This window comes from Brachyistius frenatus, unplaced genomic scaffold (assembly GCF_029030835.1).
Source record: "Brachyistius frenatus isolate BFR_SWC_R1_liver_20210118 unplaced genomic scaffold, ASM2903083v1 Contig_31, whole genome shotgun sequence".
In the NCBI taxonomy this organism is placed as follows: Eukaryota; Metazoa; Chordata; class Actinopteri; family Embiotocidae; genus Brachyistius; species Brachyistius frenatus.
Window position 1 is genome coordinate 1,799,231 of NW_027210630.1, and position 27,989 is coordinate 1,827,219.

A 27,989-nucleotide genomic window follows, 5' to 3' on the forward strand; every position below is an offset into this window, starting at 1 on the left:
TCATCACCAACAGTTGTGGAAGTTTATTTACTCCAGTACTTTTGTGTAGTTTTGAGGCACTTGTAGTTTGACTATTTCTATATGATGCAAATTTATATTCCACTACATTTCAAAGGGAAATATTTTGCATACTTTTCAACTCTACTTTTATTTTACAGCTATTATCTGTAGTTTTTAGATTTAGATTTTGCACGAGGTTAAACAAGAAATGTTTTGCTTCACGTTGACCAACTACATTTAAATGCTGTGTGTACGATGATGCAATCAACAATACGCTGTAACACACACTGTTGGGCCATTTTGCTTTATAATGAGAACTTTGACCATTCTGCTGCTAAAAATGTAATGCAAGTTTTCCAGCACTTAGGCTGCAAATAACGACTAATTATTAACGATTAATAATCTTGTAATCATTTCTTGACTAATTGATCAGCTGTCTAGTCTTAAACATGTCAGAGAATGGTGAAAAATGTTGACCCATGTTTCCTAAAGTTGAAAATGGAGCTATTGTGTTTTGAGTCAATGAATTGACAACATTTTTTAAACTATACTCTCAGCAGTGCAGAAAATCTCCACTTTCGATTATTTATGGATGATTCCTTCTGTAATAAACAACAATTGTAGCAATACATCGTCCAGAAAATACCAAATTCTACATGAAAGTAAAATGTGTTCCGTACGAGACAAAAAACGTCGTTTGGAAGAAGCATCGCTAGAGGGCGATATTACACGGACACCGGAAGTAAGCGACTACTAACTCGAGTAGAAGAAGCTGAGCAACCGGAGTCGTTTTCCTTCACACAATAACGACGTTGTTTACAAAGTATGCGGTAAAAAAAAAGAAAGAAAGTAAGTTATAACCTTTACAGAATCTGCCATGAAATGTATTTATGCAATAGTACAGATATGAAAACCAGATTAGGTGCTCGCCTTTGTCCGTTTCTGTCAAGAAAGCACGCGCTTTTGTCCGTGCTGGCGAGCTCGCTCGTTGCAAATGATATTTGCACGTGTTTTCAGTATATTTTAAAAACTCCCCTCGGCTTGAATGGATGTCTGTATGTTCATTAAATACGAACAGGTAACGTCAGCTGTGTGTTTTCCCGGGCGCGATGGCGACTCAGCGAGTGCTCCCTCAAAGCAAAGAGTCTCTGCTGCAGAACTACAACAAGAGGCTGAAAGACGACATCAGGTCCATCCTGGACAACTTCACAGAAATCATCAAAACAGCTAAGGTAACGTGGGGAGAAAAAAAAGAAAAAGTTTCTCAGCTTTTCTACCATCTCCTCTGCGAACTGCTCCACTGATATGAGCGTCTCTCTCGCGTCCCGCCCTCCAACCTTTCTCTCGGAACATGTCGTGCTTTTAACCCGCTCAGCACACGAGTGCTGGTCGTATGTTCACACTTAATTCTGTCTTTGTTCAGATAGAGGATGAGACGCAGGTATCACGACCAACCCAAGCAGAGCAGGACCATTACGAGATGCACGTCAGAGCAGCCAACATTGTAAGTACGGTACAATTTGGCATATTATTCAGCACACTCAGCTGTTTACTTCTCTGTTGCATAGGTAGTATAACAATAACACTGTTGTCTGTGTTTCTTGGTTGTTTGTATATAATATATATAGATATATACTGTGCATTTTATATTTATATTTTATATTTTTTTACTGCTATTTTATTGCTTTCTATTGTTCTATTATTATCTTGTTGCTTCTGTATGCTGCTGTAGCGAAAAAATTTCCCCTCGGGGATTAATAAAGTAACTACCTAACCTAACCTAACCTAGTTAAGACACCCTGTTGGTAAGTAATTCAGCAGGGAATACAATGTTCGGGAAGAGAAAAGTTATTACTCATTGTCAAAGCTGCTTTCCTTCCTCTGTGTTGCTGTACCAGGTCCGTGCCGGCGAGTCGCTCATGAAACTGGTGTCCGATCTGAAGCAGTTCCTGATTCTGAACGACTTTCCCTCCGTCAACGACGCCATTAGCCTCCAGAACCAGCAGCTCCGCTCACTGCAGGACGAGTGTGACAAGAAGCTCACGTCCCTCCGTGACGAGATCGCCGTCGACCTGTATGAGCTCGAAGAAGAATATTACTCCTCCAGGTACAAGTAGACCACCACCACCACCACCCCCCATTCCACTGCCCCTCTATTGTTCCATGACCAGCACCACATGCTGACTCACCTTTTACCATTTCCTGCTGATCCCAGGGAAGTTTTGACATTCAAACTTGACATCATATTCAAACAGAACAATTCATCAACACAAGCCGTTGCTGAGAGTCATTGTTGTCGGACCTTATCTGCCTTTACATTGTTTTACTGATTACTAAAGTGCCTCCAACTTTTTGTCTGCTCGATGAGGCGTGTCATCATCGGTCAAAGCAAAGAGGCCTTCAGCCTTCAAAGGGCATACCACTAAATATTAGCTCTGTCAGTGTATCCAGGTTTTGAATGACAACAATGCACAAGTATTTTTGGGCATTCGGAGCAGTTAACTGTTGCATTTTAACGCTCGAAGACTTTTTTTGGTGACAAGGATGAATTTTATAATTCTGAAGCGCAAGACCTTCAGTGTGGATTTACTGCAGGTTTATTTCTAAACGTTGATCAAACGTTTAGATTTCTGATCTGCAGCGTCGTATGGACTTCAGAGACATTTTAATGAATATTATTAGAAATGTAGGTAATGAGTCCTCCTTATCCATTTTATAACAGCAATATTTTAAAAGCATTTTCTATTTTGTACATGGATGATTTGTCTGATGGTTGTTAAAAGGCTACTGGGTATTAGAACACAAAGATTTGTTAATGGAAACACAGTCACGTATTGAAAGAACTGAAACTATTACGAGAATATGGATTTCTTTTTTAAAAAGTATCATTAATTTTTAGATTATTTATATGTAATATTTAAATCAGAAATATAATAGTGATGGCCAAAATGCTAGATTTTAAGGATGGACTGTAAAATTAGACACGACTGTTATTTATTTGAGGTCAAATGTAAGGCTACTAAAAGTTTCACAAGTCGATGTTTTCTGTAAAAACATTTAGGAATATATATTTAGTTGATTCCGTCCGTAAGACCACAAGCTGTAACCATGAAAGTGGTGTCAGTCGCACATGGTGCAGTTGTACATGTGTACCAGTGTGTGCCAGCTGTTCCAACTGTTCCAACAGACTCAGAATGATTGAGAAATAAAGTAGAGACAAAATACTGCAGAAGTTTGTCTTGTTTTCTTTGGTAAGACGTGTCTCTCGGTCCAGTTTGGATCGTGCTGGGTCCGGGCCTGCCTTCCTCGCTGCACTTCCTCTGCTTCCTCCTCCTCCATTAGCAACTAATCCCATCCTCTTTGCTAAACTTAAATCAACAGCTGATCAGTCAAACCTCTAAATAGCAACCAATCAACAAGTAGCTGTTTAATGTGTCGTTTCCAGTGCTTCTGCATAACCGCTGTGCTTCCATTGAGTGCGTGTTTCTCATGTGCTTCTGTGTATGAATGTGCTTATTCTGACCTGCTGCTCTCGTCTGCTCCTCTCTTTCTGTGCTGCGCTGATTCTTTGCCTCCTACTGGTTTCTGCCACGCAAAGCTACAGTCAGTGGGACAGCACTGATCTGCCGCTCTGCGAGGCCTACCGGCGGCAAGACAGCTGGGCCTCCCCAGACAGCAGCTGCAGCTCCACGCAGGGTGACCGAGAGGACGCGGACGGACCTCCCGCACAGGAGACAAACCCCCAGCACCACCTCAACGGACACGGGGCTGCCTCCATAGAGAAACCATGAGGAGGAAACTGGACACTGGTTGGAACACAGAAACCTTTGGACATTTGTGGTTTGGAGATTTAGTTTCCATTACACATTGTGAACTAGCGTTTGATTAGGGCTGCCACTGTTTTGTATTGAGGACTAAAACTGCACTGAACCTAAAACACCTGAAAAACTCACTAGAATCAGAAGAATAGTGGCCTGTAAAACAAGCAGCATTCCCTTCAGTTTAAATGGATTTAGAAAATTGCAAACACTAACACACTATATTGTACATACATTACTAAATTAAAACTCAAAAATAATACAGAAAACTTTCAGTTTATCTTGAAAGCATTGAAATACATATGCACATTTCATACTTATGTTGGGCTTTGGTCACATGTTGAATACACGTTTATGTATCTAGATTGATCTTGTTTGCTTTTGTGATTGTTATTTTTGTGGCTTTTTTTTTTTTTTTACTCCAAGATCAGATCAAATTAAAACAGTCCAATATTGTTGATTGTATCTTTTTAATCAGATCTGTTTCTGAAAGCCTAAAAAAAAAACCACAGATCTACAACTGCAAGTAAAGACTTAACAGTGGCCTAAAAAACAAAACTGTAAATAAGTCAGAGCAGGAATATCACTCAGTTTGACATTGTTCATTTCCTTCCTGTATTCCCTCACAAATTCTGGTCTTTTTTTTAGTTATCAGACAATCCTGAGCAAGATGAGCCATGTGATTTCATCAGTTAGGTCAAATTATCATCTAAAATAACACATTATATAGCAAATGTACTGTATACTGATAACCACCTGGAGCTATATACAATAATTACAAGGTACAACACAGTTGGGCAGTTGTTTAGGGGAAAAAAAGTCCATAAATGATCATTACAACTTAATGTTTAAGAAGATGACATCATGTTTAGTAATTGTAAAAAAAAACAAAAACCATCCAGTTCCTTAATATCTTCGATTCATCTTCTTGAACTTCTCGTAGTGGTAGTCGTCGGTGGCCTTTTCGTTGTTTGGACGTTTGCGGTAGTTGGGTGGTGATGAAGCTGTGTATTAAGAAAAAAGGGTATAAATCAAGAAGATTTCACAAGAATATTGTTTAAATATGGTTAAAAATGTTACACACACACACACAGTGTTTAGCCACTGATGCCTTTCTGGCTAATGATGATTGTAGCAGTATTGCATAGTTTGCTAATGTAGAATTATTACACGATACAGAACAGGCGGTGGAGTCTCTTACCCTCTGGACCTGGTTTCTCTGTGTCGCCCACACGCAGCGGTCTTGCTTTGGGCTCTTCTCTGTGCCTGTGGTGCCTCTGTGGTGCGTTCACATCCTCGTGATAGACTGAGAGAGAAAACTCGTGATTAGCATAGCTTTCACCTCTCGTTGCTCTTCAGGAGTTGATCAGCCCACTATTTGCACCCCAATATTTACAGACTGACAGAACTCACAGCGGTTATGTTGGACGTAGTTCACGGCAATGTTGGTAGGAACGAATGACGTGCCATTGTCTTTTTTCTTGTTCCTTTGTTCTGCCAGAAGCTTGGCTTTAGCTTCCTCCGTGAAGATGATGTTCTTTATCTTAGCACTGGAAAAAATAATCACATTAACAGACTATCAATGTCTCAATGCAGAATATCTTTCTCATAAAAAGACACCTGTTACAAATGTAAAAACTTAAATTTACAATACGAATTTTACAAAAACCTTCTGTACGTACTCAATGCCAAGATCGACTTCAGGGATTCCACTCAACATCTGATTGGACAACATCTCCTCTGTCTTCTTTGCAGAGTTGACTCGGATGTTCTCGGGCAGCTCATACAGGTGGTCCTCCGCATTCTTCACCTTAACTTTCTGCTCCTCAGCCTCCACCAAGCCCTTCTTCTTTTTTAGCTCCGTCTCGATATATTTCATCCTGCGAGGAAAACATTCATGAAGCATTTATACGGAGCATTTTGGAAGCAGCTGTACGAGTATCCATAACTGTGTCCTAAATGCTGGATAGAAGTATCTAAACCCATGCAAACAAATGCCTAAAGTCCGACCGGCGTGTTCTCCCTGGAGTTACGCGAGCGTAATCAGAATGCCGAAGAGCGCGCGTCTTCGTGTATCTGTCGCAAGTGGGGTAAAAACAAAAAGCTTGCGTACATGTCTGCATCCTCGTCTCTTCTGTTAGTCTCAGCGGAGAATGATGTGCCCAGGTTGAGGTCCGTCTCATCTTCTGTCCTGCATGTGGAGCAGAAGTCACACACAGTATATTTTGTAATGACATACCATCGCATACAGTGCGTTATTTCCACTGCTCCCAATATCTGACAAGCAGTTACTTACATGTCCCTGTTCCTGTCTTTCACTTTCTTCATGTCTACAACTCCTCCAGTCTTCAGTTTAAAGGGGTCATTCTGCAAGAAATCGTAATTTTAATATGATTTATACAAGTTGACACTACCATCAATTAAAATCCATGAAAAATACAAAAAAAAAAAAAAGATCACTCACGTCAATTTCCCCCTCCAGTGGCAGTTTCTCTCCGACCAACAGCGCGGTCACACTGAACAAAAGTAAAAGATACTTGTTTACATCTCGTTTGTTTTCACCCACTGAAACGTGCTCATTGTTTGTGTCACATTCACGTTACCTGACTCCGTTCTGTCGTTTTCGCAAGCTCTGAAGCTCTTTAGCCTCTTCTACTTTTGATCTAAACGACCGAGAAATGTACACAAATTAAATCATATTACCGTGGCACATTATTAAAAAAAACGACCAACAGCATATAACTGTTTCATGTTAATGCCGGATGCATTGGATGCTAGCTAACACAACGCTACTCGAACTAGTATTATTATTATTATTTTTTAATGGCCTTACAGTTTAAATAAAGTACTTTACCTGACTTCTTCGGTTGTCTCATCCTCCTCCACATCTGATGAGTCCCTTCTCCTCCTAAAATTTTTGCCACTCTGCATTTTTAATGCAATTTAATGATATTTTTGAGCTTTCGCAAAATTGTACTAGACGATAGCAGATGGTTGGATATTAGGGGAGGGGGGGGACGCTTTAACAAACGTACCATAATAGTGCGTCACTTCCGTATATGCTTGAACTTCCGTTCCGTTTAGATAACCATAACAAACATGGCGACGTACAGACAGGTCGGCAGGTTGTTGGGTATTTCAGCACGGCTCTCACGTCCGTACGTGTACCTTTTTTCTTTTTTTTTGTCATTTGTGAGCGTTTGATGACTGATTTTTGCTTGTTTCAATTGCGTGTATGAATGTCGAGACCTCTGAAGATACAGCGTCCGGCTGACGTTAACTAGCCAGCGAGCATGCTGGCTAATCTGTGGAGTGACGCAGACTGCTTGAAGTCAGGGTGATGATGATGATGATGATGATGATGATAATAGTGTTTAGTTTTACTCTGTTCACTCTCTCACTTACAGTCAGTCAATAACGCTGCTTAAGATGACCCTGCTATCAGTCTAAACTTAACAAACCTTCACAAAAAGTTGATCACAAAAATACAAAATACACCCACTTTAAGTGTTTAACTGGAGTTATTGTGCGCATGCGGACATTGCAGGGTTTTATACTTTTGTGTTTTGTTCGGCTGTTAAAACTTTGTCAAATATCTCGGGGTCGGCGATTGAATATGAAGCCCTGCAAAACATTGTGGAGTTGATTGAGGCCTTTACTCCGATTGCTGTTCTCACGTGGGACTTTATTGTTTTTATATTTGGAGGGTAATAAGCTCTCATGTGACACAAATGCTTTTTTTTTTTTTTTTTTTTTTAACAATTCAACTGACTTAACTGCGTTTTGATGCATATTCAATAACCTCGTCGGAAATGTTCGGTGCGTAATTTAATGCATTTCTCTTAACTTTGTCGTGGATTCGTGTGACGTGTGCCTTTGTTATGAACTCGGTTATATGAATATTGAAGGTAAAATAACAAATCACACCTTGATTACACACAGCTGATCTCCATTCAACATCCAGCGTGACTTACAATCACATTTTGCTGCACCAGTGATAATTTAGGTTTGTCATTGTGGGGGGGGGGAACAGTGCTGGGCGATATAAGGAAAAACAAAAAACAAAACAAAAATCAAATATCAGGATATGCCTTGATATTAATATTGCAACATATTGCTTGACATATTGCTTTCACAAAATATTTACATGAGGTTTTTTTATGAATAATTATCAGTAATGTATATACAATAACTAAGTGGGTAAAGTCAAACAATTGAACAGCTAAAACAGTCTGGTAAGTCCAGAAAATGACATTATTTTACTGGAAGATGTTATCCAGCTCAAATCCGGAAAAGAAAACACGTGCCATAAAACAGTTATCACAAAATTTAAAAAAAATCTAAGGTGCTGTATTGTCTCATATTACTATGCGATAAGATATCGATATATCGCCCAGCACTATGAAATAAATGGTGCTACAGTATTTTGTGCTTTACATGCACTGTACATCTGTTGTATTTTTATTTCCGAAGATGCAGCTCAGTTTGACGTTAAAGAGTTTTCAAACCTCAAAACAGTTTAATTAATCCACTGTGACTCATAGTTTAAAACAATCAGACAAATGTTTTTTTTTGTTGGCATTGTAACACACTAGATAGAGAAAAGATAAATGTATGTTTGTCCATATTTTTAAATTATGTCTATTTATTATGTGGTTATGTGAACCTTTCTCAAGGCAGACATTTTGACTTGTCATTGTAGGGAAAGCACGTGTATTAATTATAGATGATTCCAGTAAGTATCCTTGTAAACCATAACAGTGAAATAGTGCTGTATGAATTTTGAATTCATACTGCCACATCCTAAATGGGAGTAGAAAAATGGAACATGCTCACATGGGTGCTTAATATTTGTATTTCTACCATCAAATATTTGCTAGTGTGAGTTTCACTCTAGTAACCTTTTGAATCTCCATATTTCAGACTCGCTGGCAGTGGGTGTCAGAGCGCTGGATTACACTGGCCTTCACATACCACAGGAGTCTCGCACAGATGGCCACAGAACCCCCTCTGGGTTGTTCCTGGTTTGTACTCCTGCAGAATCCTGTAATATTTGCATGCATAACATTGAATATGATGACACATTTTCGGGGCTTGATAACTCGGGAGAAATCACTATAAAAAGACTGATGCTACATTCTTGTTCTTTGTGTGTTATTTCTTTCCAGGTAGGACCATGTTTGTGCAGACGCAAGACACACCAAATCCGAACAGTATGAAGTTCCTGCCCGGTCGGACAGTTCTCGAAATGGGAACTATGGATTTTGCCGGCCCACGTGATGCGTTCTGCTCGCCCTTAGCCAGGTACAAGAGGGTGAAGCCGAGATCTAAATGCGACCAAAGGTCTACAAATATTTGTTCAGCGGCATGTACCACCTTCAGTGGTATGCCACTGCTCTCAGATAATATGTCGTTAATGTACATTTACTACAGTATGTCATTGACATAAAATTTGCATTCTGATGTGTCTGATAACCAGCCAATGGTGACCTACCTTTGAAAGAGGAATATCAGCATATTTGCTGGCCACTCCCATGCTTCATGTATATGATTTCTTAAATCCAAGTATACTGATTTGAGAATACTACATTCTTTCACAGCGGACATTTTGATGTAGCATAGCACAAAAGCAGTTTTAAATAACACTATTGATGCTGACCACATTCCCCTATTTTACATCTAAATGGAACGCTGACATTTTTACCACCAAGCAGGGTATGTTTTTGATATGGTTTGTTTGTTTATCTGTTTGTCAGCAAGATTGCAGAAAAACTACTGACTTGATTTTCATGAAGCTTTATGAAAGGGCATGAACCAAGAAAGAACCCATTTCATTTTGAAGCAGATCAGGAAGCAGAGCCACAAATCATTTTTTGCTTTGAACATTGCTAGATTTGGCATTTGGCCAGCTAAATGCCTTTCATCTTAAAACCCAGTAGATGGTAGTAAAGCTCAATAGTGACTAAACCTAGGCCATTCTAGAAATGCAATAACTCGTATCACAATTCACGGGTACCAGCAGTCCTCTGGAATGGTTTTGGAAATACATCCAGATATATACAGTGGTTGCAGTTGCAGATTTACATAGCACAGAGGAGAGGCCTTCAAGTTGTTATTGGTCGTCAGACATGTGTTTGGTAAGTCACACGTGAACATTTATTTACCTGTCATATCAGTAGCTTGGGAACCAGAGCAACATTTACTTAAGTTTTAATTATTGTGGAGCACAGAGAGAGTAGACCTCTGAGTGTATTCCAGGATGGCCTTGAGTCTGCAGCCACTGTTCTTAAAGCAAAACACTCTGCTGATTCAGTCAGTCTCCAGCTTTATCTCTAATTGAGCTGCAAGTCATTCAGTTGTAACAGCTGTAAACAGAAATAATATTTTCTAATTCTAAACATTTGCATCACAATGTTATTCAAACATCAGTCAAGTACATTATCAGGTATTACTGATGCTATATGAGTATAATTACTATATCTGCAGTATATTATATTTTAAGCATAATACCCCACTAGGTTTTGTTTGTGTGGCTCATTTCTAAATATAGCCAGTGTAAAGTAAATTTGTAATGTATTCATGTCTGAGTGTTCTGTGTTGTCTTCAGACAGTTGTTTAGGATTGATGGAGTTAAGAGTGTCTTCTTGGGTCCCGACTTCATCACCATCACAAAGGTAAAACCAGGTCTAGTTGATATGAATGTCATAGAGTATGACTGTGTAATTCCACGACGTGAAATAACTTATCTCTTTCTCCCCACTTAGTCTGATGCAAACATGGAATGGAAAGTAATCAAACCAGATGTATTTGCTGCCATTATGGACTTTTTCACCTCTGGACTTCCTGTTGTCAATGAGGACAGCAAGCCCAGTGCCGACACCGGTAAGGCTTCAATCAGCTGCAGGGCAAAGATTAAAATACACAGAACTGGTAGGGCTGGCTGAGTTTCAATGTCAATGATCTCCATTTATCATTTCAGCACCATCAGATGATGATGATGAAGTAGTTGCTATGATCAAAGAACTGCTGGATACTCGAATAAGGTAAACTGCTTATGAAGACGCACTCTGATATTAGTGCCTGTTGCCTGTTACTGTTGCTTTTGGTCCTTTTCTCACACACGATGATGTTGTCGTTCCACAGGCCAACGGTACAGGAGGACGGAGGGGATGTTCTGTATCGGGGATTTGAAGATGGCATTGTTAAACTGAAGCTGCAGGGCTCCTGCACCAGTTGCCCCAGTTCCATCGTTACTTTGAAGAATGGAATCCAAAACATGCTGCAGTTTTACGTCCCCGAAGTTGAATCAGTGGAGCAGGTTTGTTCTCATTTACTATTGTTTATGTAATTCTTTAATATCTCTTTGTAGCCTTTCCCTACTTCCCAGGCATCAGTGAGCACAAAATTAGGACGCGGTTGTAGAGCAACCAAACTCTACAAAATGAAATAATAAAATTAACCTCAAGAAAAACTGCAACTTGAAAATGTTAACCTGCTCTGTTTTTTTTTCCGTAGGTGAAGGATGAGGATGAGGAGGAGGCTGCTCAAGTTTAAACTACTGAAACCAGAGCCCTATCTTCACATTCCTCTATCCTCCAGCCATCTGCTTTAATGCGAACTATAGATGCAACAAAATGACCTGTTTTATAGTACAGCTGTGTGAAAGAATGCCCCACCGTTATTCATCCAGATGTTATTATTCATTTTGGTTACTGTTTTCTGTACAATGACAGTATTTCACAAAATGAAGGATTGAATAGCCCAGTCAGGCCAGGCATCATTCCAAAGCATGTAATACACCTGTCAGTCTACTAGAATGCAGCGTGTAAGTCTTACGTTTTACAACACCTGGGCGTCAACGGCGAAGTGTCGTATGTTTAGGTACCAAAAACCATGTTGTTAGGTTTAGGACAAGTCATGGTTGGGGTTAAATGTGATGTGGTCGCAATTGTGTTCGACACCAAAACCATGTGGTTAGAGATTGTAAAGAATCAGGACTTGGGTCCAAAAAAGCCATTTTACACGAGTATGCACGTCACATAAGTTCCTTATTGTATGTTATACGTAAGTTTAATAAGGTGTTATTCAAGTTACCTATCATTGTTACTGAACAGAAATCCATGTTGACTTTTGCTTTCTCACAAAGTTGAACATGGTTTCATTTATCCAACCACCCCAAGCACCCCCACCCTAAGCAAACTTTATTGCTGTTGGTATCACATGGTCTCTAGCACATGACTGCATTCTTCGACTGGTAATACATGTGTCCTTTTTAAGCCTAAAAGAGGCCAAACATTACACTAACACAATATCCTCTAGTGCGATGACAGGTGTATTACAAGCTTTGACGTGATAATAGGCTGGACACGATAGCTGAAATACATTATATTTATTATCTCGCATTGCTGCACATTTTGTGAATCAGTCAAAACAGCCTTTGGGTTGAAAATACATATACTGTATGTATATAAATAAATAAATTTGAAATATTTTGTGTCCGTGTGTACCTTTGTCTCATCCATATATTGTGTCTCACCAAATTTAACAAAAAAATGTGTATGAGGAGTATATTTTCAGCACAACATTGCAGAATTTTACCCTCTTACAAGCCTCCTCCATTGCACACATACAATATATCAAAGATACCACTGCCAGAGTCATTCTATTCATTAATTATTTGTAATGAAGTATTTTTTGTCATTTTCCATGTTGTAATACTGCAGTTACTTATTGCCTGTCATTACAATGGAATACTTGGGAGGGTTACCGGGTATGTCATTGTAGTAGGGTGGTAACTACCATTGAGACCACAGAGGTCATGTTCTCTAACAGTGGGACTCATAACATGTTTTTATGGCACATTGTGATTTCATTAAAGAATAAATATCTTTAAAATGAATAATATAGAAGATATTTGAAATTAATCCTGTAATGTAAAAGGAAAAGTTGTTTTTAAATACTCTGAATAATTTACATATTTTTGCAAGGATTTGAGGAGTTTGGACGTCATACCTCAGTATTTCTAAAAAAAAAAAAAAATCCCGCCTTCAGCGTTGCACTGATGACTTTGGAAAATACAGAATGTGTTACAGTCCGTCGTTGTGTTGTCAGACTTTACATCCTACAGCAGCTGGCGGAGAGCACAGTGAGTGTCCTTATGCAGCGATGTTGATTCTAGGTGAGGTGAACGGCAGCAGCAGGATCTAATGCCCGGATCATATCCTGATGCCACGTCAGGAGTGCGTACGTCATTGTCGGCGCAACCTGACGGACAGACCGCTCGACCAATCAGAGGGCGCCGTGCAAGATGGCGGTTGGCTCCGATTCGGAGGAGGGGCGAAGCTCGTTGACAGGCGTTCCTAGCTACCCGACTCCTCCTTAGTAGCTGTGAGGCAACCGAACAGCAGACATGTGTGGTGAGTAGCGAAGATATTATACACGCACGTTCATCGGTGAGACATGTATGTCGTCCCCTGTTTACCAAAACAGAAAATAAACCCAAATCGAAATATTACTAAGCTTTGTTAGTTCGAGCTTAAAGGCTTAGTATTAGCCAGGGGTGGCTAACCTGAGTTTCCTCAGCGAACATGAGCCGATGTTGTGGATGCTGCTAGCTCGCTAAATATAAAACTGTTGTCGTTTATTTGCGAGTTGCGAGAAACGATGTTTAAAAAAAGACAGCTACGTTGTGGAAGTAAGATTAACATGACGTCTCTCCTCCCCCCCACGGCTAACGCCGGAGAGCTAACATGGTCTGCGGTGACATAAACGCTCATCGCAGAACTTCCCATTAGCTTAACCGTTGTCAAGTCTTTTAATCGAAGAGCATTAACCAGTTCTTGCGTTCATATTTGGGTTTTTTTGTTGTAGTGTTTAAAATGAAAGCGTATCTATAAGTACCCTCTGTTTGACTTCTGCATCGCTGTCATACTGAACGGACGTCAAACTTGCATTGTTTACTGTCGGCACAATCTGAGCACACCTATCAGACGAGATAGACTAGTTGGTTATTCTGTTGAATATCTGCCAGCAAAGTAACATGCGACCTTACTCGGGTTTAGTCATCGCTCCTGGTGAACCTGTTTATGAAGTAAAGGTGGGTCTTGTGGTATTTTCTGCGGCCCCTCACCGCCTCCCTCCATCACTCGCTGTTCTGAATGGAAGCTCAGTTGAACCAGGCTCTGCCAACTCGCTCTACATTTGTATGTATGTCATTGCTCAGCTGGGAAACAGAGCTGTATTTCATGCTCCCCTTTGGCCATTCATGTTGTCAGTTGATAGACTGGATTCCAGATTTGTTGCAGGAAAAAAAGAAAAGAAAAAAAGAAGTCCTGATTATTTATGGAAGTTGTCAGTAAAATGCTCAAATCGAAGTTACTACACTGTCATAGTCTTTAGATTGTTTTAAGAATCATACACAAACAAATCTCAGTCTGGTTTACAATGTAAACATTGTTTTACAAACACAAAACCGAAACATTTTGGATTAGATTTGGTCTTTGTTGTTATTTTGAGACCCCCATCCCACCAAACCCCATCACCACATTCCCAGGCCAGAGGTTATCTCGCGAAACGCCAGGTTTATATTTACACTCCATTGTATCAAAGCAGGTGTTGCTGTCAGACAATAGTATTTGTTTTTCCAGTTATCCAGTAAGACTGGTTTCTCATGGATTGGTCATCAGCCTTTTGAATCCTAAATGGTAGCGACATCGCCAAATAATGCTTGTTACTATTCAATAAGAATTAATTGAATTACATTTTTCTTGGTTTCAGCAGCCTCCTTGACATATTCATTGTTGTCACGATTAGGTCTGATATACCTGATGTACACAATATTTTACAGAGTTTTTATGTTTTGAAATGCTATTGTCCTACTGAGTTGTTGCTTAATCCTTTGGATATGTTCTCAATTAATCAATTATCTGCCTGGTCTTTTAAATGTCAGAAAAATGAGCTGAAAAATGCTTAAAATGTCCTGTTTTGTTGCGACCAAAAGATATTCAGGTTATTATCGTAGAGGACTAAAGGAACCAGAAAATTTTCACATTTAAGATAAAATAAAAATAGTTTGTGAATTAGTTTTCTGTCAATCAACTGATCAATTAATTGACTAATTGTTGCAGGTCTAATCTGATGTAAAGACTAAGTAGAACACAGAATATCTGACATTAATTCATATTATAACTGTAAAACCCAGTTTTGTAATATTGATTTTAGCCGTACGATCTAGTTGTAGTTATATATAAAAAAAAAATTTAAAAATCCACTTGCAAAAAGCGTTGAATCAATTGCAAGACTGAAATTCTTATTGCCCCCCTCTGTCCAGGAATCTTTGCCTATCTTAACTACCATGTGCCAAGGACTCGCCGTGAGATCCTTGAGATTCTCCTCAAAGGTCTGCAACGTCTGGAGTACAGAGGCTACGACTCAGCCGGTGAGAAAAACAGAAAAGGCTTATCACCACTGACTCTGTTTTCATGAGGTCTCTTTTCCTCAGTGTCTCCTTGTAGGGCAGCGATTCAGATAACGACCTGAAGTTGTGGATAGTTTGGCAGTGTTCAGTACAACAGTATTGCAGCATAAAACGCTCTTGACGGTCACGCTTGATGTTTTATTTAGTTCTAATGAACACAAAGCTAAACTGATCTTCACTGTGAATTATTAAACAGTCATTATTATCGGTTAGACTTACTGCACCACTAATGGAGCTAATTTACGCTGATGTCCATTTGCTTTCACTCAGATCTTGAGGATTTTTGCCCACATTGGTTGAGTAGGGCACAATCTAATGGAGGAGTTATGCCATGATTAGACAAAAAATTTGACAAAACTTGCATAGTGATTTTAGCACCATAATACTTTTAAACCTGTTGATACTTAAAGCCTCTTCATCCCCGTAATTCTCATGTGATTTCTTACTTTTGGATTTTGTCAGGTGTGGGTATTGATGGGGGCAACGGCAAGGACTGGGAGACAAACGCCAAGTCTATCAATCTGATCAAGCAACGTGGAAAAGTGAAGGTCCTTGATGAGGAGATCAACAGTAAGCCGAGATTAATTTGTTCACTTGAGAAGAATTGATGATTAATTGATGCCTTGATTTGTCATCCTTTATACTGTGGCACAGTTGTTACACTAAACATGGTCTGTGTTGGTGCTCTGTTTGTTTGATCTTTAGAACAGCAGGATATTGACCTGGATGTGGAGTTCGATGTTCACCTCGGCATTGCTCACACCCGCTGGGCCACCCACGGTGAACCCAGCCCAGTCAACAGTCATCCACACAGATCTGACAAAACCAATGGTCAGTTCTGATAAAGATAATAAACTAAAACACTCTGCACAGCTAAAAGTTTAACTCTGTATATCACAACAGCTCGGACAGTTCGTCGACTTGTGTGCACATTTTTGATCATCTTTCTGCTTTGCAGAGTTCATAGTCATTCACAATGGAATCATCACCAACTACAAAGACCTGAGGAAGTTCTTGGTGAGCAAATATTTTTGATAAAAAGGCAGCTTTTCATCACTCTGCGTTATAGCCAGGACTTACTCTCTCACTTCATCTCCACAGGAGAGCAAAGGCTATGAGTTTGAGTCAGAGACCGATACGGAGACCATCGCCAAGCTGGTCAAGTACATGTACGACAACCGGGAGAATGACGATATCAGTTTTGCCACACTGGTTGAACGTGTGACTCAGCAGCTGGTAAGGACCTGGCGATGCACACCACAGCTACCGAGGTAATCAAGAGATGAAAGCGCTTGGCTGACGTGTTTGTTCTTTCACTTGCCAGGAGGGAGCCTTTGCGCTCGTCTTCAAGAGTGTCCACTATCCCGGAGAGGCAGTCGGCACAAGGTACACTCACACTGATGCTGTCAAAATGTCAAAAAGTATTGTCAGCTGGATTTGTAAATGCTTTTGTTGCTGCTGTTCCTGAAATGCAAACTATCATTTCACCTTTTTCACATGCTGTTCTTCGCTGCGTGTAAAGGTCCATAAACTGTGAAATCATCAGTTAAGATGTGGTATAACATGAAGGATATTCTCTTTTATGTTTTGCGCAGGAGGGGAAGTCCTCTGCTGATGGGAGTGCGCAGTGATTACAAGCTGTCCACCGACAATATTCCTGTGCTCTACCGATCCAGTAGTTATAATTTCTGTTTTTAGCCAAATTTATCCACGTCATTAGATGAGTGTGTCTGAGGCCCGGTTTTGTTTGTTTCCCAGCTGCTAAAGACAAGAAGAGCTGCACTGCCCTACCCAGAATGGACCAGGACACCTGCCTGTTCCCTGTGGATGAGAAATCCGTGGAGTACTACTTTGCCTCTGATGCAAGGTAAGCAGATACCTGTGTCTTTGCATCGACCTTTAACAGCGTACAGAGATTGTCCCTCACTCATGCTCCGTTTATCTGCGCCTTTCCTCTGAAGGATAAATCAAATGTCTGATGTGGATTCTGGTCTGTCTCTCCCCCAGCGCAGTGATTGAGCACACAAACCGGGTGATCTTCCTGGAAGACGACGATGTGGCTGCCGTGGTGGAGGGACGGCTGTCCATCCACAGGATAAAGCGCAGGGCCGGAGACTACCCAGCCCGCGCCATCCAGACCCTGCAGATGGAACTACAGCAGATCATGAAGGGTGAGTGAAGGGTCAGCCTTTGTGTCAAGATTTCCCCCCACCCTACATTACTAAAAAAATAATTTCTTCTCTGCCTTCTAAAATTGTCTTGAACTCTCGTATTATTGTGCAAGTCAAAATAGGTGAACAGCTGCTTATATAGCTGAGCTGGCTTTTAGCGTACAGCCCTGATGGCATCCTTGTCATCATCCAAATGTTACAACCCTGCTGGATCAGTTGCACCTCCAGGGATGTCACTGTTGTTACACTGACCCCTGAGGTTCAGGACCTTTTCACCCTCCTCTTCCCTCCCTGAGTTGACATTGTGCACTCAGTGTGTCGTCTGAGACTAAAGTACTTTTTGTTGATTTAGCGTTGTACTCTAGCACACAAGATTTGAAATTAAATGAAGCCTAATGAGGTTAAAGTGTACAGTTACATTTACATCAGATGAACAGTGTGGGAATAGCAGCTCTTTTTATAGAGTGCCCCAAATAAAAGGAAGGGTTGACTACTTTAAGAATTATAGCTAATTGCTTTCTTGTTGCAAAAGATGAGAAAGTTAATTCATAATATTTGACATTGTTGCATTAATGAATTTCCCAAGATCACTACAGTTAAACTGTTCCGTGAAGGGGATCAGGGCTGCCTTTTTATTATCCGTTTTCCATACCACTCTGAAATGTCAGAAAGTCATTAGAAAGAAATGCCCATCACAACTTGCCCAAATTTAAAATGTCTTCAAATTGCATTTTTTTTATCCGACATTCAAAAATCAAAAAATATTACTATCATGTATGATGGTAAATCTTTATTTTTGAGAAGCTGGAACCAATTGAGGCGTTTAATCAATGAGCTGTTTGGTGTTAGAAATGTCAGAAAATGGTAAAAAAAAAAAAAAAAGTTCTTATAATCAACTCATCAATTATTCAAATTGTTTCCGCTGTAAAATGGGGCTTAAATGTATTGGCCAAATTAAAAATTGTTTCCATCATTCGGCTACTAAATCCTAAAATGGAGTAATTGAGTATAAAAAGGGTGCGGTGCCTTGCACTGTTCACCCAATATGGATGTTAACGCAGTTGCTTGATGCCAAATCCAATGTGTGTACAGAGCCAACACAATAAAAAAAATGTGTCACCACAGCATTACTTTATTCATTATAACTCTGAATATGTTTTATGTCCCTCTTTTCCACTCACTGTTCCTTAGTAGTCCAGCAGAGGGCAGAGGTAAACTGATGTTGGCTGCACTCGACATTCCTTTGTGGTCCTGTCATTACTCAGCCTCTCTCCTCCGTCTCATTTTTTGGAGCCTTTCTGCTGAATAACCTCATTTGCATGACCCAAATTGCTGTCAGAGGGCCGGCTTAAAAACCCTTGCATTTTTCGCTCTGACAGTTTGTTATTGATGGTGAAAACCAATATCTCCCTGACGTCTCATGTTTGTTTTATTTAATTCAGGGATAACTTAACTTGTGGTTTCAAATATGTTACTAAAGCAGCAAAAAGCTCTTGCTCCTGCAGGAGGCTGTGGCTTACATTTTAAGGAGTTTGTGTGTCAACAAGACCTTTTTCAGACGACCTCATGTGTGCTCACACTTTATAAAAAGTCTCACCGCGTGCTTAACAGGCGTGTGCTAAGAGTGCTTCTTTTTTTTTTTTTTTTTTTTCTTTTTCTTTTTTATTAGGGTTGCAAATGTTCCCCTGACATCTGATTCTCTCCATCACAGGCAACTACAGCTCCTTCATGCAGAAGGAGATCTTTGAGCAACCAGAGTCTGTGGTGAACACCATGAGAGGGAGAATCAGCTTTGAGAACAACACAGGTCAGAGAGGTCACTTATTCATTTCCTCAGTGGAGCATTGATGTAATACCTCATTTTACATCGTCATTACTCGATGATTGCCAAGCTTAAAATTGCTTCTGAAAGTTTAAACAGATGCTGTAACTTTGCCCAAGTACACGTGCAACTACATTTAGTTTAGGTTTTCCTTCCTTAGTTTCCCTGCATACATATCATTCCATTCCATAATAAAGGGAGTTTTAAAACAAGCACAGCTGCAGTTGTAATAATGACTTTTTTCTCATTGTGAGTTACGCAGATTTAATAAAGCTAAACCTGCAGATGTGCTCTCCTGAGATCTTTGTGGCTTTTTTATGAATGAGGTGGAAAATAATGGAGCAGAATGATGCATTAGCTGTTTGGGTTACTTTTCAGTGACATTGGGTGGACTGAAGGACCACATCAAAGAGATTCAGAGGTGTCGCCGACTTATCCTTATTGCATGTGGCACCAGCTACCACGCTGGAGTAGCAGTGAGTAATCGCCTTTAACCAACCAGCTTTTCTTCTTTGGTGTAAATTCACATATTCTGTCATCTGTCTGTTCTGCTATCCACATTGAATCTATGAGACTAATGGGAAATGTGTTGTCTGTGTTGTGGACTCGGGTACGAGGTTTGTGTCCAGGCTCATTCTCTGCTCTGAGCTCGACCGGCTCGTTTTAACAGAATGAGGCTGAGCTGTCCTCTGTTGCTTCCCCAGACCAGGCAGGTGCTGGAGGAGCTAACCGAGCTGCCTGTCATGGTGGAGCTGGCCAGCGACTTCCTGGACAGGAACACGCCCGTCTTCCGAGACGATGTCTGCTTCTTTATCAGCCAGTCAGGTGTGGAGACCGGTGCAATCTGGACTTAATCTACTGCACATTCCCCATTTGTACTTGACCTTCCATTCAGACCAGTCACTTTCTCTGTGCTCTGCAGATTTTTAGCAAATTGTTCTGCTGTACAGCTGAATTTTCTCTATTTGTAGCCTTTATAATGTTTGATTTTGTCATCTTTTGGGGTCTGATATTTTGGGGGGGGGAAGAGATTGTGGTTTCAAAACTGTCAAATCAGATTCCCACATGGTTCAAAAACAATTTCCTCACAAACTAATAAATCGGCATAATTTTTACTGTGTCAATTATTACAGTACATAAACTGTTATGTTTTCTATTTCTGCCAACCCTGCAGGGGAGACCGCTGACAGCCTTATGGCCCTTCGCTACTGCAAGGAGAGGGGGGCTCTGACTGTGGGAATCACCAACACGGTGGGCAGCTCCATCTCCAGGGAGACTGACTGCGGCGTCCACATCAATGCCGGGCCAGAGATCGGCGTGGCCAGCACCAAGGTAAACCATGACAACCGCGGCTCGGATTTACTCTTATAGCCCTCATGAGTGTGGCTCAGTCTGAAGGGCAGACTGATCAGCAATCAGCAGTTAGTGCCAATTGGTTAAAAGCTGCTCCACTTGTTCTGAAACCCGAGTTTTACGCCCATTTGAATGCAACGACTGGAAACAATCTTCAGTGGAGGGGGCTGGATCCATATAATCATGCAGTGAATTTGGGTCTGGTAATACCTCGCTAAAATTGTCTTACCCTTCGCTAAAAAATGTTTGTCAGTTATTGTTAGACTAGACAGAGCAGTTGTTGACAGCTCGAGTGGATGTTTATTAGCCAATTGAGAAAAACAATGTGCATTTTTCAGCACGTGTCTGTGAAAACTTCAATATTTTCCTCTGAGGTAAGAGGTGTACCTCACAACAAAGGTACATGGCACCTGTTTTAAGAAACAAAGGATTTCTTTATTTTGGAGGAATTTACCTTTCGATACTCTGTATGAAGCAACTGTACACCAAGTTGTTGCATTATTTCATAAATAAACTCAACTGACACTGAATAAGACCCAGATGAAAACTCCATCGCGAGTCGTGTCCTGCCTTTTGGAAGCCGACTCTGTCCTCCCCTCTGATCCCACAGGGAGTCGAAGAAGCCTGATATTCTCATCTTGACTCGTGTAAAGTTCAGACACTTGGTTTTTGAGCCTCTTCCCCTTTTCAGGCTCGTAACCAAAGGGGTTTGCCTGCTGGGACTCCAGCTAAGGCTCCAGCCTTTGCTAGTCAGCATAGAAAGAGACAGAGAGGGGAGCAGGTCCTTCCCTGCCCCAGCACTCGGGCTTGGCTCAGTGACTCTTGTGCTGCTCCAAAGTCCCAGAGCACGCCTCAGAGACGCCATCATTTACTGCTTGGCTGACTGGGCCACACACCCACCTCAACCAAATGCTGCACTTTTACAACCAAGCTCATCAACTCGCTGGAGAACATGTATCGCACCCAACTGCTGAATGTCTCCTAATTCATCTATTTGGTCTCTGCTGTCTCTGTTTCATGCTAATTCGAATTTCTTTAGTTAACTGGAAAAGGGAGAAAGGAAAAGCGCTTTTTCCGATCCATGTAGTCATATTCATAAGTTGAGACTCAAAGTCAAAGTACTTTGATGCTATCATGAGGAAAATGCTTCTGGCAGGTCAACAGGCAGTAAATGGAAGAAGATGGCTTGATGAATTATTTAATAGTATCGAACTTTCAGGGTCACAAGTTTGTTTTTTAGTTAACTACTTAGGAGTAAAGATAATATTTTTAAGGAGACATTTGGTAGGGTTTGCATGAAAAGCAAGGAAAGTTGGTCACACTAAACACAGTTTACTGTGGATTAAACATGTTGCCACATCTGAGCTGACAGCAGGGACTGTCAGACTTCTGAGGGCTGTGGTTTGTGTGCTGTCAGGGGGAAAAAACAGTGTAGGGTTTTTAGAGCTATTTTCTTGGCCCTACACATTGTCATTTCTGGGTCCAGAGGGTCCTGTGAAGTGACTTCGCCCGACTCAAATGGGCGTGGAAGGTCTCCAAGCGTGCTCGGAGTTGAAGGAAGAGAGAGGGAGTGGGCGGTGATGACGGCGGGTGTGGAGTCTCAGATGTGCGGAGGTTATGAGCAGTGACATTTCCAGAATGATCCGAGAGTGTGCTCTTTAATCTGATGCTCTGTGTTCGCCCGTGCTTTTCAGGATGAGCAGCACCAGCTTGACCGAGCTCCGCTGCATGCATTTTAATGCTGCTCGGCATGTAGTAAAACCCAGCTCTCCCTCCGTCTCTCATCTGGTGCAAATTATCAGCTGGAGACAAAGTCCACTATCAAAACACAGGGATGAGAAGCACAGAGCTTCACGAACTGTGCTGAAAGGCTCAAGCCAGGATCTGGTTGCTGGTCCTTGAGTTCATTATTGTGCTGAAAAATAGGAAAATAACCATACAGTTAGAAATAAAGTCACATATTTCACTGCAAAGTGGACTGTGAAGTTCTACCTTCATGCACTCATCATGGAACAGCTCTTCTCTTCATTATTCAGAGGATCGGAGAAGTAATGACAAACATTTCACACCCCCACCTCTGATATAGTGGCATAGGTAATAACACGTACTCTGCTTTTCTGACTTTTTGCTCTGCAGGCCTACACCAGTCAGTTTGTCGCCCTGATCATGTTTGCACTCCTGATGTGCGATGACAGGATCTCCATGCAGCCCAGACGCCGTGAGATAATCCAGGGCCTGGGAGTGCTTCCAGGTAAATCAAGCCATCAGTGTTCAGATTCAGCCCTCACTGTCCTGACCCCACGTGAGGTTAAAATGTATGAAATACCAGCTCTGATACATCCAGAGCCTATTTCTTTTTCCTTTAATTTTTCAAACAAGCCTCATGGAGGAGGAAGCTAAGTGATGGGAAGGGGATCAGAGGGAGAGGGAGGGGAAAGAAGCAGAGGGAAGACTGGCTGTGGGTCATTGCATGTTTTTCTAGATCTAAAGCACATGATGGCATATCTTTAATGGTAAACCAATGAGGAATGTCTGGTCTACTCTGACACTCCCTTCCCACTCCAGGTTCTGGCATGTGACAGCAGCAGTATATTGACTCAGTATTTTATTAAAGATCATGCATGGTATTGTTTTTTTTTAATCAATCAATCAAAAGAGTCAATATGGGTTTTCTCTCATGTCTGTTAGATCTGATTAAGGAGGTCCTCGGTTTGGATGATGAAATCCAGAAGTTGGCAACAGAGCTGTACCAGCAGAAGAGTGTACTGATCATGGGAAGAGGCTACCATTACGCTACCTGCCTGGAGGGAGCACTGGTGAGCAAATACAACCACAGCTCGTCTATTTGTTTGTTTTCCTCTTAGATATGAGAACCTTTTAAAACTGCTCTTAATTTGCACATCTTTATGTTGCTGAAGTAATATTGGTGACAAAGACAGCATAACTTTTTATTTTTTATTTTTATTTTTTACTTTTTCTAATATGAGAATGTGTTGCCATAACAGTTGGCTTTCTGTTATGTTACAGATAATTTTCTCTGACTGCACAAGTCCCTCCTCCTTTGAATTATAAAACGCTGTACAAAATCAAGTCTTAGAAAACTATTGTTATAAGCTAGATTTTATGTTTGGAAATTTAAGCCATAATGACTACATTGTGAGATTAGATTTGCTTGATTAATTTGCGGGTGTTTTTTTCATCTTCTGTAGAAAATAAAGGAAATCACATACATGCATTCAGAGGGCATCCTGGCTGGTGAGCTGAAACACGGTCCACTGGCACTGGTGGACAAACTCATGCCGGTTATCATGATCATCATGAGAGATCACACCTACACCAAATGTCAGAACGCCCTGCAGCAAGTTGTTGCCCGCCAGGTAAGACCTATATATCTCTATATAGATATACCTATATAGATATATATCCCAGACATTAATATTTGTAGGAAACACTGAAGCAAAAATGTTTAAGAGGGTATTTGATAAAGAGAAATGATATTGTGCGATTATGTTTGTTTTTCCCCCTAATATTATAATCCATTCTGACGTGATTAACCTTGCAGATTGTTTATTCGCTCATTTAAATGCTCAAGAAACACACTTTTCGACATCAAAAATGAATCGGATGCTATACAAACGTACATTATATTATTGAAACGGACTGTTTTTTAGAACTGTGATTTTGAACCAGAACATGTGAAGTTCAGACCTATAAGACAGTATTTGAATGTTGACTTTTAAACATGATGAACATTTGGTGACCAAAGCACATTTTGCATGTTAGGTTCATTTTCACAGTCCTGTCTGTGTTGCACCTCTGATCCCCTTCACCTCTGTAAATACATGGGAGGGGTTGGTGCAGCGTGACATCATCGCTGCCAGTAATCTGCAGCAGATGGCGGTTCAGGAGGTGTGAAAATCAACTGAGGGGAAAAAACACGGGTAGCTTATTTGAGATTCAGCTTTTTGCGAGTCCTATCCAGGTAACATTTAAAGAGGCTTGTTTGATTTACAGGGCCGTCCCATTGTGATCTGTGACAAAGACGATTACGAGACCGTCAAAAACTCCTGCCGCACCATCAAAGTGCCTCACTGTGTGGACTGCCTGCAGGGCATCCTGAGCGTCATCCCTCTGCAGCTGCTGTCCTTCCACCTGGCTGTCCTCCGAGGTTTCGACGTAAGCACTGTCCCTTCACCTTACTTATAGCATCTGTCACTGAAGACACAAAAAGTGTAATATCACTTTCCAAATACTTCATCTCACTCATCTGCAGTCATCATTCTAACTTTCACTGTCACCAATATGTGAGCGTTTACATACTGTTTTCTGTGTAAATCAAAGGGAAAGTACAAGTATGGAGGTTCATAAAGGAAAGCTGATCAATTTGAGGAGAATTTTGACATGTAGAGGTGAACTGTCCAAAAGATTCTGCAGCACAATATAAAGCACATGTGTTTTTACACTCAGTGTTAATATAATCTTCGTGTAACTGATCGTCTGGCAGTGTATCTCTGGACTGCTCTGTAGGCAGATTCACTGAAGAACCACTGCCAGAACTAAACATGCAGTGTTTACATGTGCAGGTCATAGTGTTCCCAACTCACTTAAACAGGTAACCCACTTTATGAAGGATGCAAACTTCCAAGCTCCAAACACTGTGGCGATAGTGACACTGGCGGTGACCCCTACTACATTGAAAGAATTACAATGACATGTAAACACCTCCCTCTGTGTAGAAAGTAAGGCTGTTCATTAGTTTATTTTTAATGGTAAATTGAGACCCTGTCAGCAAAGGAAAGCACACAGTGTACTGCTCTTATTTGTGTGGTTTTTTTCTGTCTACTTGTAGAGGTCATTTCCTATTTAGCCTATTTTTTGCTGTATTGCAGAAAGTCAAAAGTAAACAGCTTAACTCAGGGACACCATGTAAATGTAATCAGTGTTGTTTCTGCTTTTAAAGCACTTCACAGATATCCTTACATGGCAGCCTTGTTGAGGCAAACATTCATGAGCACACAGCTCCATCACACAACTACCCTGATTTTGTTTTTGTTGTTGTTTTTTGTAAATTTGTTCAAGTGCAGTTAAGGGATGACATGCATTCTGGCCAGGGATTTGGGAATTACAGGAGTTACAGGGAATTACAGGGGACAAGCTGCCATATCACTACCTCGCACATTAATGTTTGTTTTTGTCAAGATTTTGGTAAATTGAACTTGTATGATTGACAGCAGTTAACAGCCGACATCCTCTCCTACTTGCTGTCCATTTATGTCTTTTGTTTCTCATGTTGTAAATGAGCTCTTCTATTTAAATACAGGTTGATTGCCCAAGGAACTTGGCCAAGTCTGTGACAGTAGAGTGAAGTGCACCAATCATCACTTAACAACAAACGCCTGGCAGACACACATACAGACACCAAGGCAGCGTGTATGAAGAAACCAAGAGAAGACCGTGTCCTGTTTATGTGGCTTGTGTCGTGGCTCTTTTTAATGCAATCTTTTACTCAACAGTCGTGTATCTCACCGTTGCATGTTATCTGTATCTCACTGTCTATTTTCTCAGAAACATTTGGTGTCATTTTCATATTGTTCTTAGAAGTTGTTTCGTATGTGGTGGCACGGGCTGGGCTGGCACTGGCATTTCTTCATCACGCTGTTTCTTCAGGTTGGCGAATTTGTAGCAACTGACGGCGACCAACTGGGTTTATTCACATTTGTGCTCAAAACTTGTGAGCAAGCCCTCTGTGTTTGTTTGTGCAGATTGGTCTCTCTGGGAGCTGGTATTGAAGCTGCTGACAGACAGTTAGGCTTTTTCTCTTTTAGTGTAATGATTTGTAGGTTAGTTAGGATATTTTTCTTTGGCAGCTCATCATTTGAAGTGTCTTTACTCCACAGTTGAAGTAAACCACAGTCTTGAATCATTCCAAGCCACAGGTCATCGCTTCTTCATAATTGCAGGGCAGTTTTCCAGTTTTGACTCGGTTCCCTTCTTGGACTTTCTTCTGAGGACTTGTAGCGAAATGCAGGAGCAGCATCAGAAGTGAGATCACAAAAAAAGCTTGTGAATACACTACTGTGTAAAATCTTCTTGAGTATGTTACAAATGCTTGTTCTTGTATGTAAACTTAATGTTTTGGGGATTTCAAACTCTGGTGTTGGTCAACGAGAATAAGCTTCGTTTACTGAATTACCAGAGACTTTAGCACCTTCTTTTACTGTTTTCTGCTCGTGATGCTCATACTGTTGATGCTCTCCGTGTACAATTTGTACAATTCTAATGCTGACTGCTCTTGACTTTGTGCTTATTTCTGGTGTCCAGTTTACATTGAAATTATAAACTGAAGTGAGATAAATTGACTAACCTGAAGTAGAAGTTGCACACAGTTGCCAGCACAGACCATGCCACCATGACTCCTGCAGTTGCAATATTGGGACCATTTGTAGTGTGTTTATTGCTTTAATTAATCTTGTTTTATTTTCCTTTTAAAAAAAAAAAAAGGAATTTGAAATCATTGAAGTTACTCTTGTTTGAAAAGTGAATGTTACTGTCATTTGAAATGTGTCAAACCAAAAAAAAACAAATATCTCCAATGGCTTTGACAGTTGTAAACCAAAACATATGTTGTGTTCATCCAATGTTGTTTTGTAGCTAAACATGTACTGATGCTGGTTGATTGTGTGGTATTAAGTCATTTTGAGGCCCAACAGGGATATATACACGGTCACATGGAAATATGTCACACTGTAGATGCTTACTTGCGTAGAAAGTCAGTTGCCAGCTGTGAGACTGTGGTCCTAGATGTCTTTTATTCAAAAGCCAAGGAAATAGTCTCAAGAGATATTAGAGCTGCTTTTTTTTTTTTTTTTTTAACTCAATCGCATATTTTAGGTTTGAATATATTTATCTTGCTTTTGCAATCAAGCCTTAACTTTTTTTTCCGACATTGAGCTTTCCCTGAGCCAGTGAACAGGTGTGAAAACTGGACAATGTTGTTACAGGTACTTTTGTAACCCTCGTACATTTGCAAATTTAGATTTCTTGACTGGATGCATTGACAAAAGGACACTGCCCTGAATCTGAGCACCATCTGTTGGAAGCTATAGCGTTACTGAGGGAGTGGGGTACTATTTATTAGTGGAACTGATGCAATAAAGTGTCAAATACTTCTCTTTTGAACTGTCTCAGGTGCAGTGATTCAGGATGTGCATGCTTCTTCATCCTAAAATATCTACAATGCCAAATAATGGGCTTGATGAAACATATGTAACAATAATTTTATTTGAATAAACAGGTAGAAATCCAGTTGTACACATACATTTGGATTCATATTAAAAGTTAAAGTCATT

The 27,989-nt window shown here is 40.6% G+C and overlaps 4 protein-coding genes across 6 annotated transcripts; 3 read left to right on the forward strand and 1 right to left on the reverse strand.

Annotated features, from left to right (window-relative positions):
- The first annotated feature begins 760 nt into the window (after positions 1–760).
- On the forward strand, positions 761–4,214 carry med22 (mediator complex subunit 22). Of its 2 annotated transcripts, XM_069699794.1 has the most exons (5): positions 762–840; positions 1,079–1,232; positions 1,424–1,504; positions 1,899–2,107; positions 3,599–4,214. In XM_069699794.1, the coding sequence occupies exons 2-5, from the start codon at positions 1,110–1,112 to the stop codon at positions 3,789–3,791; spliced, it is 606 nt and encodes a 201-aa protein (XP_069555895.1). In that variant the 5' UTR covers positions 762–840; positions 1,079–1,109; the 3' UTR covers positions 3,792–4,214. The 2 variants fall into 2 exon arrangements, with proteins under 2 accessions (XP_069555896.1, XP_069555895.1); XM_069699795.1 differs by lacking the exon at positions 3,599–4,214 and having other exon boundaries at positions 761–840; positions 1,899–3,245.
- Positions 4,215–4,271: 57 nt separating this feature from the next.
- cunh9orf78 (chromosome unknown C9orf78 homolog) lies at positions 4,272–6,826 on the reverse strand. Its single transcript, XM_069699793.1, has 9 exons — positions 6,673–6,826; positions 6,422–6,481; positions 6,283–6,334; positions 6,115–6,185; positions 5,932–6,009; positions 5,501–5,698; positions 5,232–5,368; positions 5,020–5,124; positions 4,272–4,822 (listed from the first exon to the last, which is right to left on the reverse strand). The coding sequence occupies exons 1-9, from the start codon at positions 6,747–6,749 to the stop codon at positions 4,725–4,727; spliced, it is 876 nt and encodes a 291-aa protein (XP_069555894.1). The 5' UTR covers positions 6,750–6,826; the 3' UTR covers positions 4,272–4,724.
- Positions 6,827–6,910: 84 nt separating this feature from the next.
- On the forward strand, positions 6,911–12,307 carry nfu1 (NFU1 iron-sulfur cluster scaffold homolog (S. cerevisiae)). 2 transcript variants are annotated; one of them, XM_069699796.1, is made up of 8 exons: positions 6,911–6,976; positions 8,742–8,842; positions 8,987–9,122; positions 10,426–10,492; positions 10,583–10,700; positions 10,798–10,861; positions 10,962–11,136; positions 11,334–12,307. In XM_069699796.1, the coding sequence occupies exons 1-8, from the start codon at positions 6,918–6,920 to the stop codon at positions 11,370–11,372; spliced, it is 759 nt and encodes a 252-aa protein (XP_069555897.1). In that variant the 5' UTR covers positions 6,911–6,917; the 3' UTR covers positions 11,373–12,307. The 2 variants fall into 2 exon arrangements, with proteins under 2 accessions (XP_069555897.1, XP_069555898.1); XM_069699797.1 differs by lacking the exon at positions 6,911–6,976 and adding an exon at positions 7,054–7,155.
- An 878-nt stretch (positions 12,308–13,185) lies between these two features.
- Positions 13,186–27,989, forward strand: LOC138621639 (glutamine--fructose-6-phosphate aminotransferase [isomerizing] 1). Its single transcript, XM_069699832.1, has 19 exons — positions 13,186–13,234; positions 15,148–15,255; positions 15,757–15,864; positions 16,000–16,125; positions 16,253–16,311; positions 16,396–16,530; positions 16,619–16,680; positions 16,890–16,969; positions 17,053–17,161; positions 17,302–17,465; positions 19,177–19,272; positions 19,666–19,763; positions 19,992–20,112; positions 20,462–20,619; positions 22,777–22,891; positions 23,329–23,456; positions 23,850–24,017; positions 24,655–24,816; positions 25,961–27,989. The coding sequence occupies exons 1-19, from the start codon at positions 13,228–13,230 to the stop codon at positions 26,003–26,005; spliced, it is 2,049 nt and encodes a 682-aa protein (XP_069555933.1). The 5' UTR covers positions 13,186–13,227; the 3' UTR covers positions 26,006–27,989.

Bases quoted from the DNA above. Each gene is read 5' to 3' on its own strand.
- med22 (XM_069699794.1), top strand. From the start codon at position 1,110: ATGGCGACTCAGCGAGTGCTCCCTCAAAGCAAAGAGTCTCTGCTGCAG. The intron at 1,233-1,423 runs GTAACGTGGGGA...GTCTTTGTTCAG, and splicing joins AAATCATCAAAACAGCTAAG to ATAGAGGATGAGACGCAGGT. The intron at 1,505-1,898 runs GTAAGTACGGTA...TTGCTGTACCAG, and splicing joins ACGTCAGAGCAGCCAACATT to GTCCGTGCCGGCGAGTCGCT.
- LOC138621639 (XM_069699832.1), top strand. The intron at 16,312-16,395 runs GTGAGCAAATAT...TCATCTCCACAG, and splicing joins AAGACCTGAGGAAGTTCTTG to GAGAGCAAAGGCTATGAGTT. The intron at 16,970-17,052 runs GTAGTTATAATT...TTTGTTTCCCAG, and splicing joins TCCTGTGCTCTACCGATCCA to CTGCTAAAGACAAGAAGAGC.
- cunh9orf78 (XM_069699793.1), bottom strand. From the start codon at position 6,749: ATGCAGAGTGGCAAAAATTTTAGGAGGAGAAGGGACTCATCAGATGTG. The intron at 6,010-6,114 runs GTAAGTAACTGC...CTCCACATGCAG, and splicing joins AAAGACAGGAACAGGGACAT to GACAGAAGATGAGACGGACC. The intron at 5,369-5,500 runs GTACGTACAGAA...TATTTTTTCCAG, and splicing joins GAAGTCGATCTTGGCATTGA to TGCTAAGATAAAGAACATCA.
- nfu1 (XM_069699796.1), top strand. From the start codon at position 6,918: ATGGCGACGTACAGACAGGTCGGCAGGTTGTTGGGTATTTCAGCACGG. The intron at 6,977-8,741 runs GTACGTGTACCT...TCCATATTTCAG, and splicing joins TCAGCACGGCTCTCACGTCC to ACTCGCTGGCAGTGGGTGTC. The intron at 10,701-10,797 runs GTAAGGCTTCAA...TTATCATTTCAG, and splicing joins CAAGCCCAGTGCCGACACCG to CACCATCAGATGATGATGAT.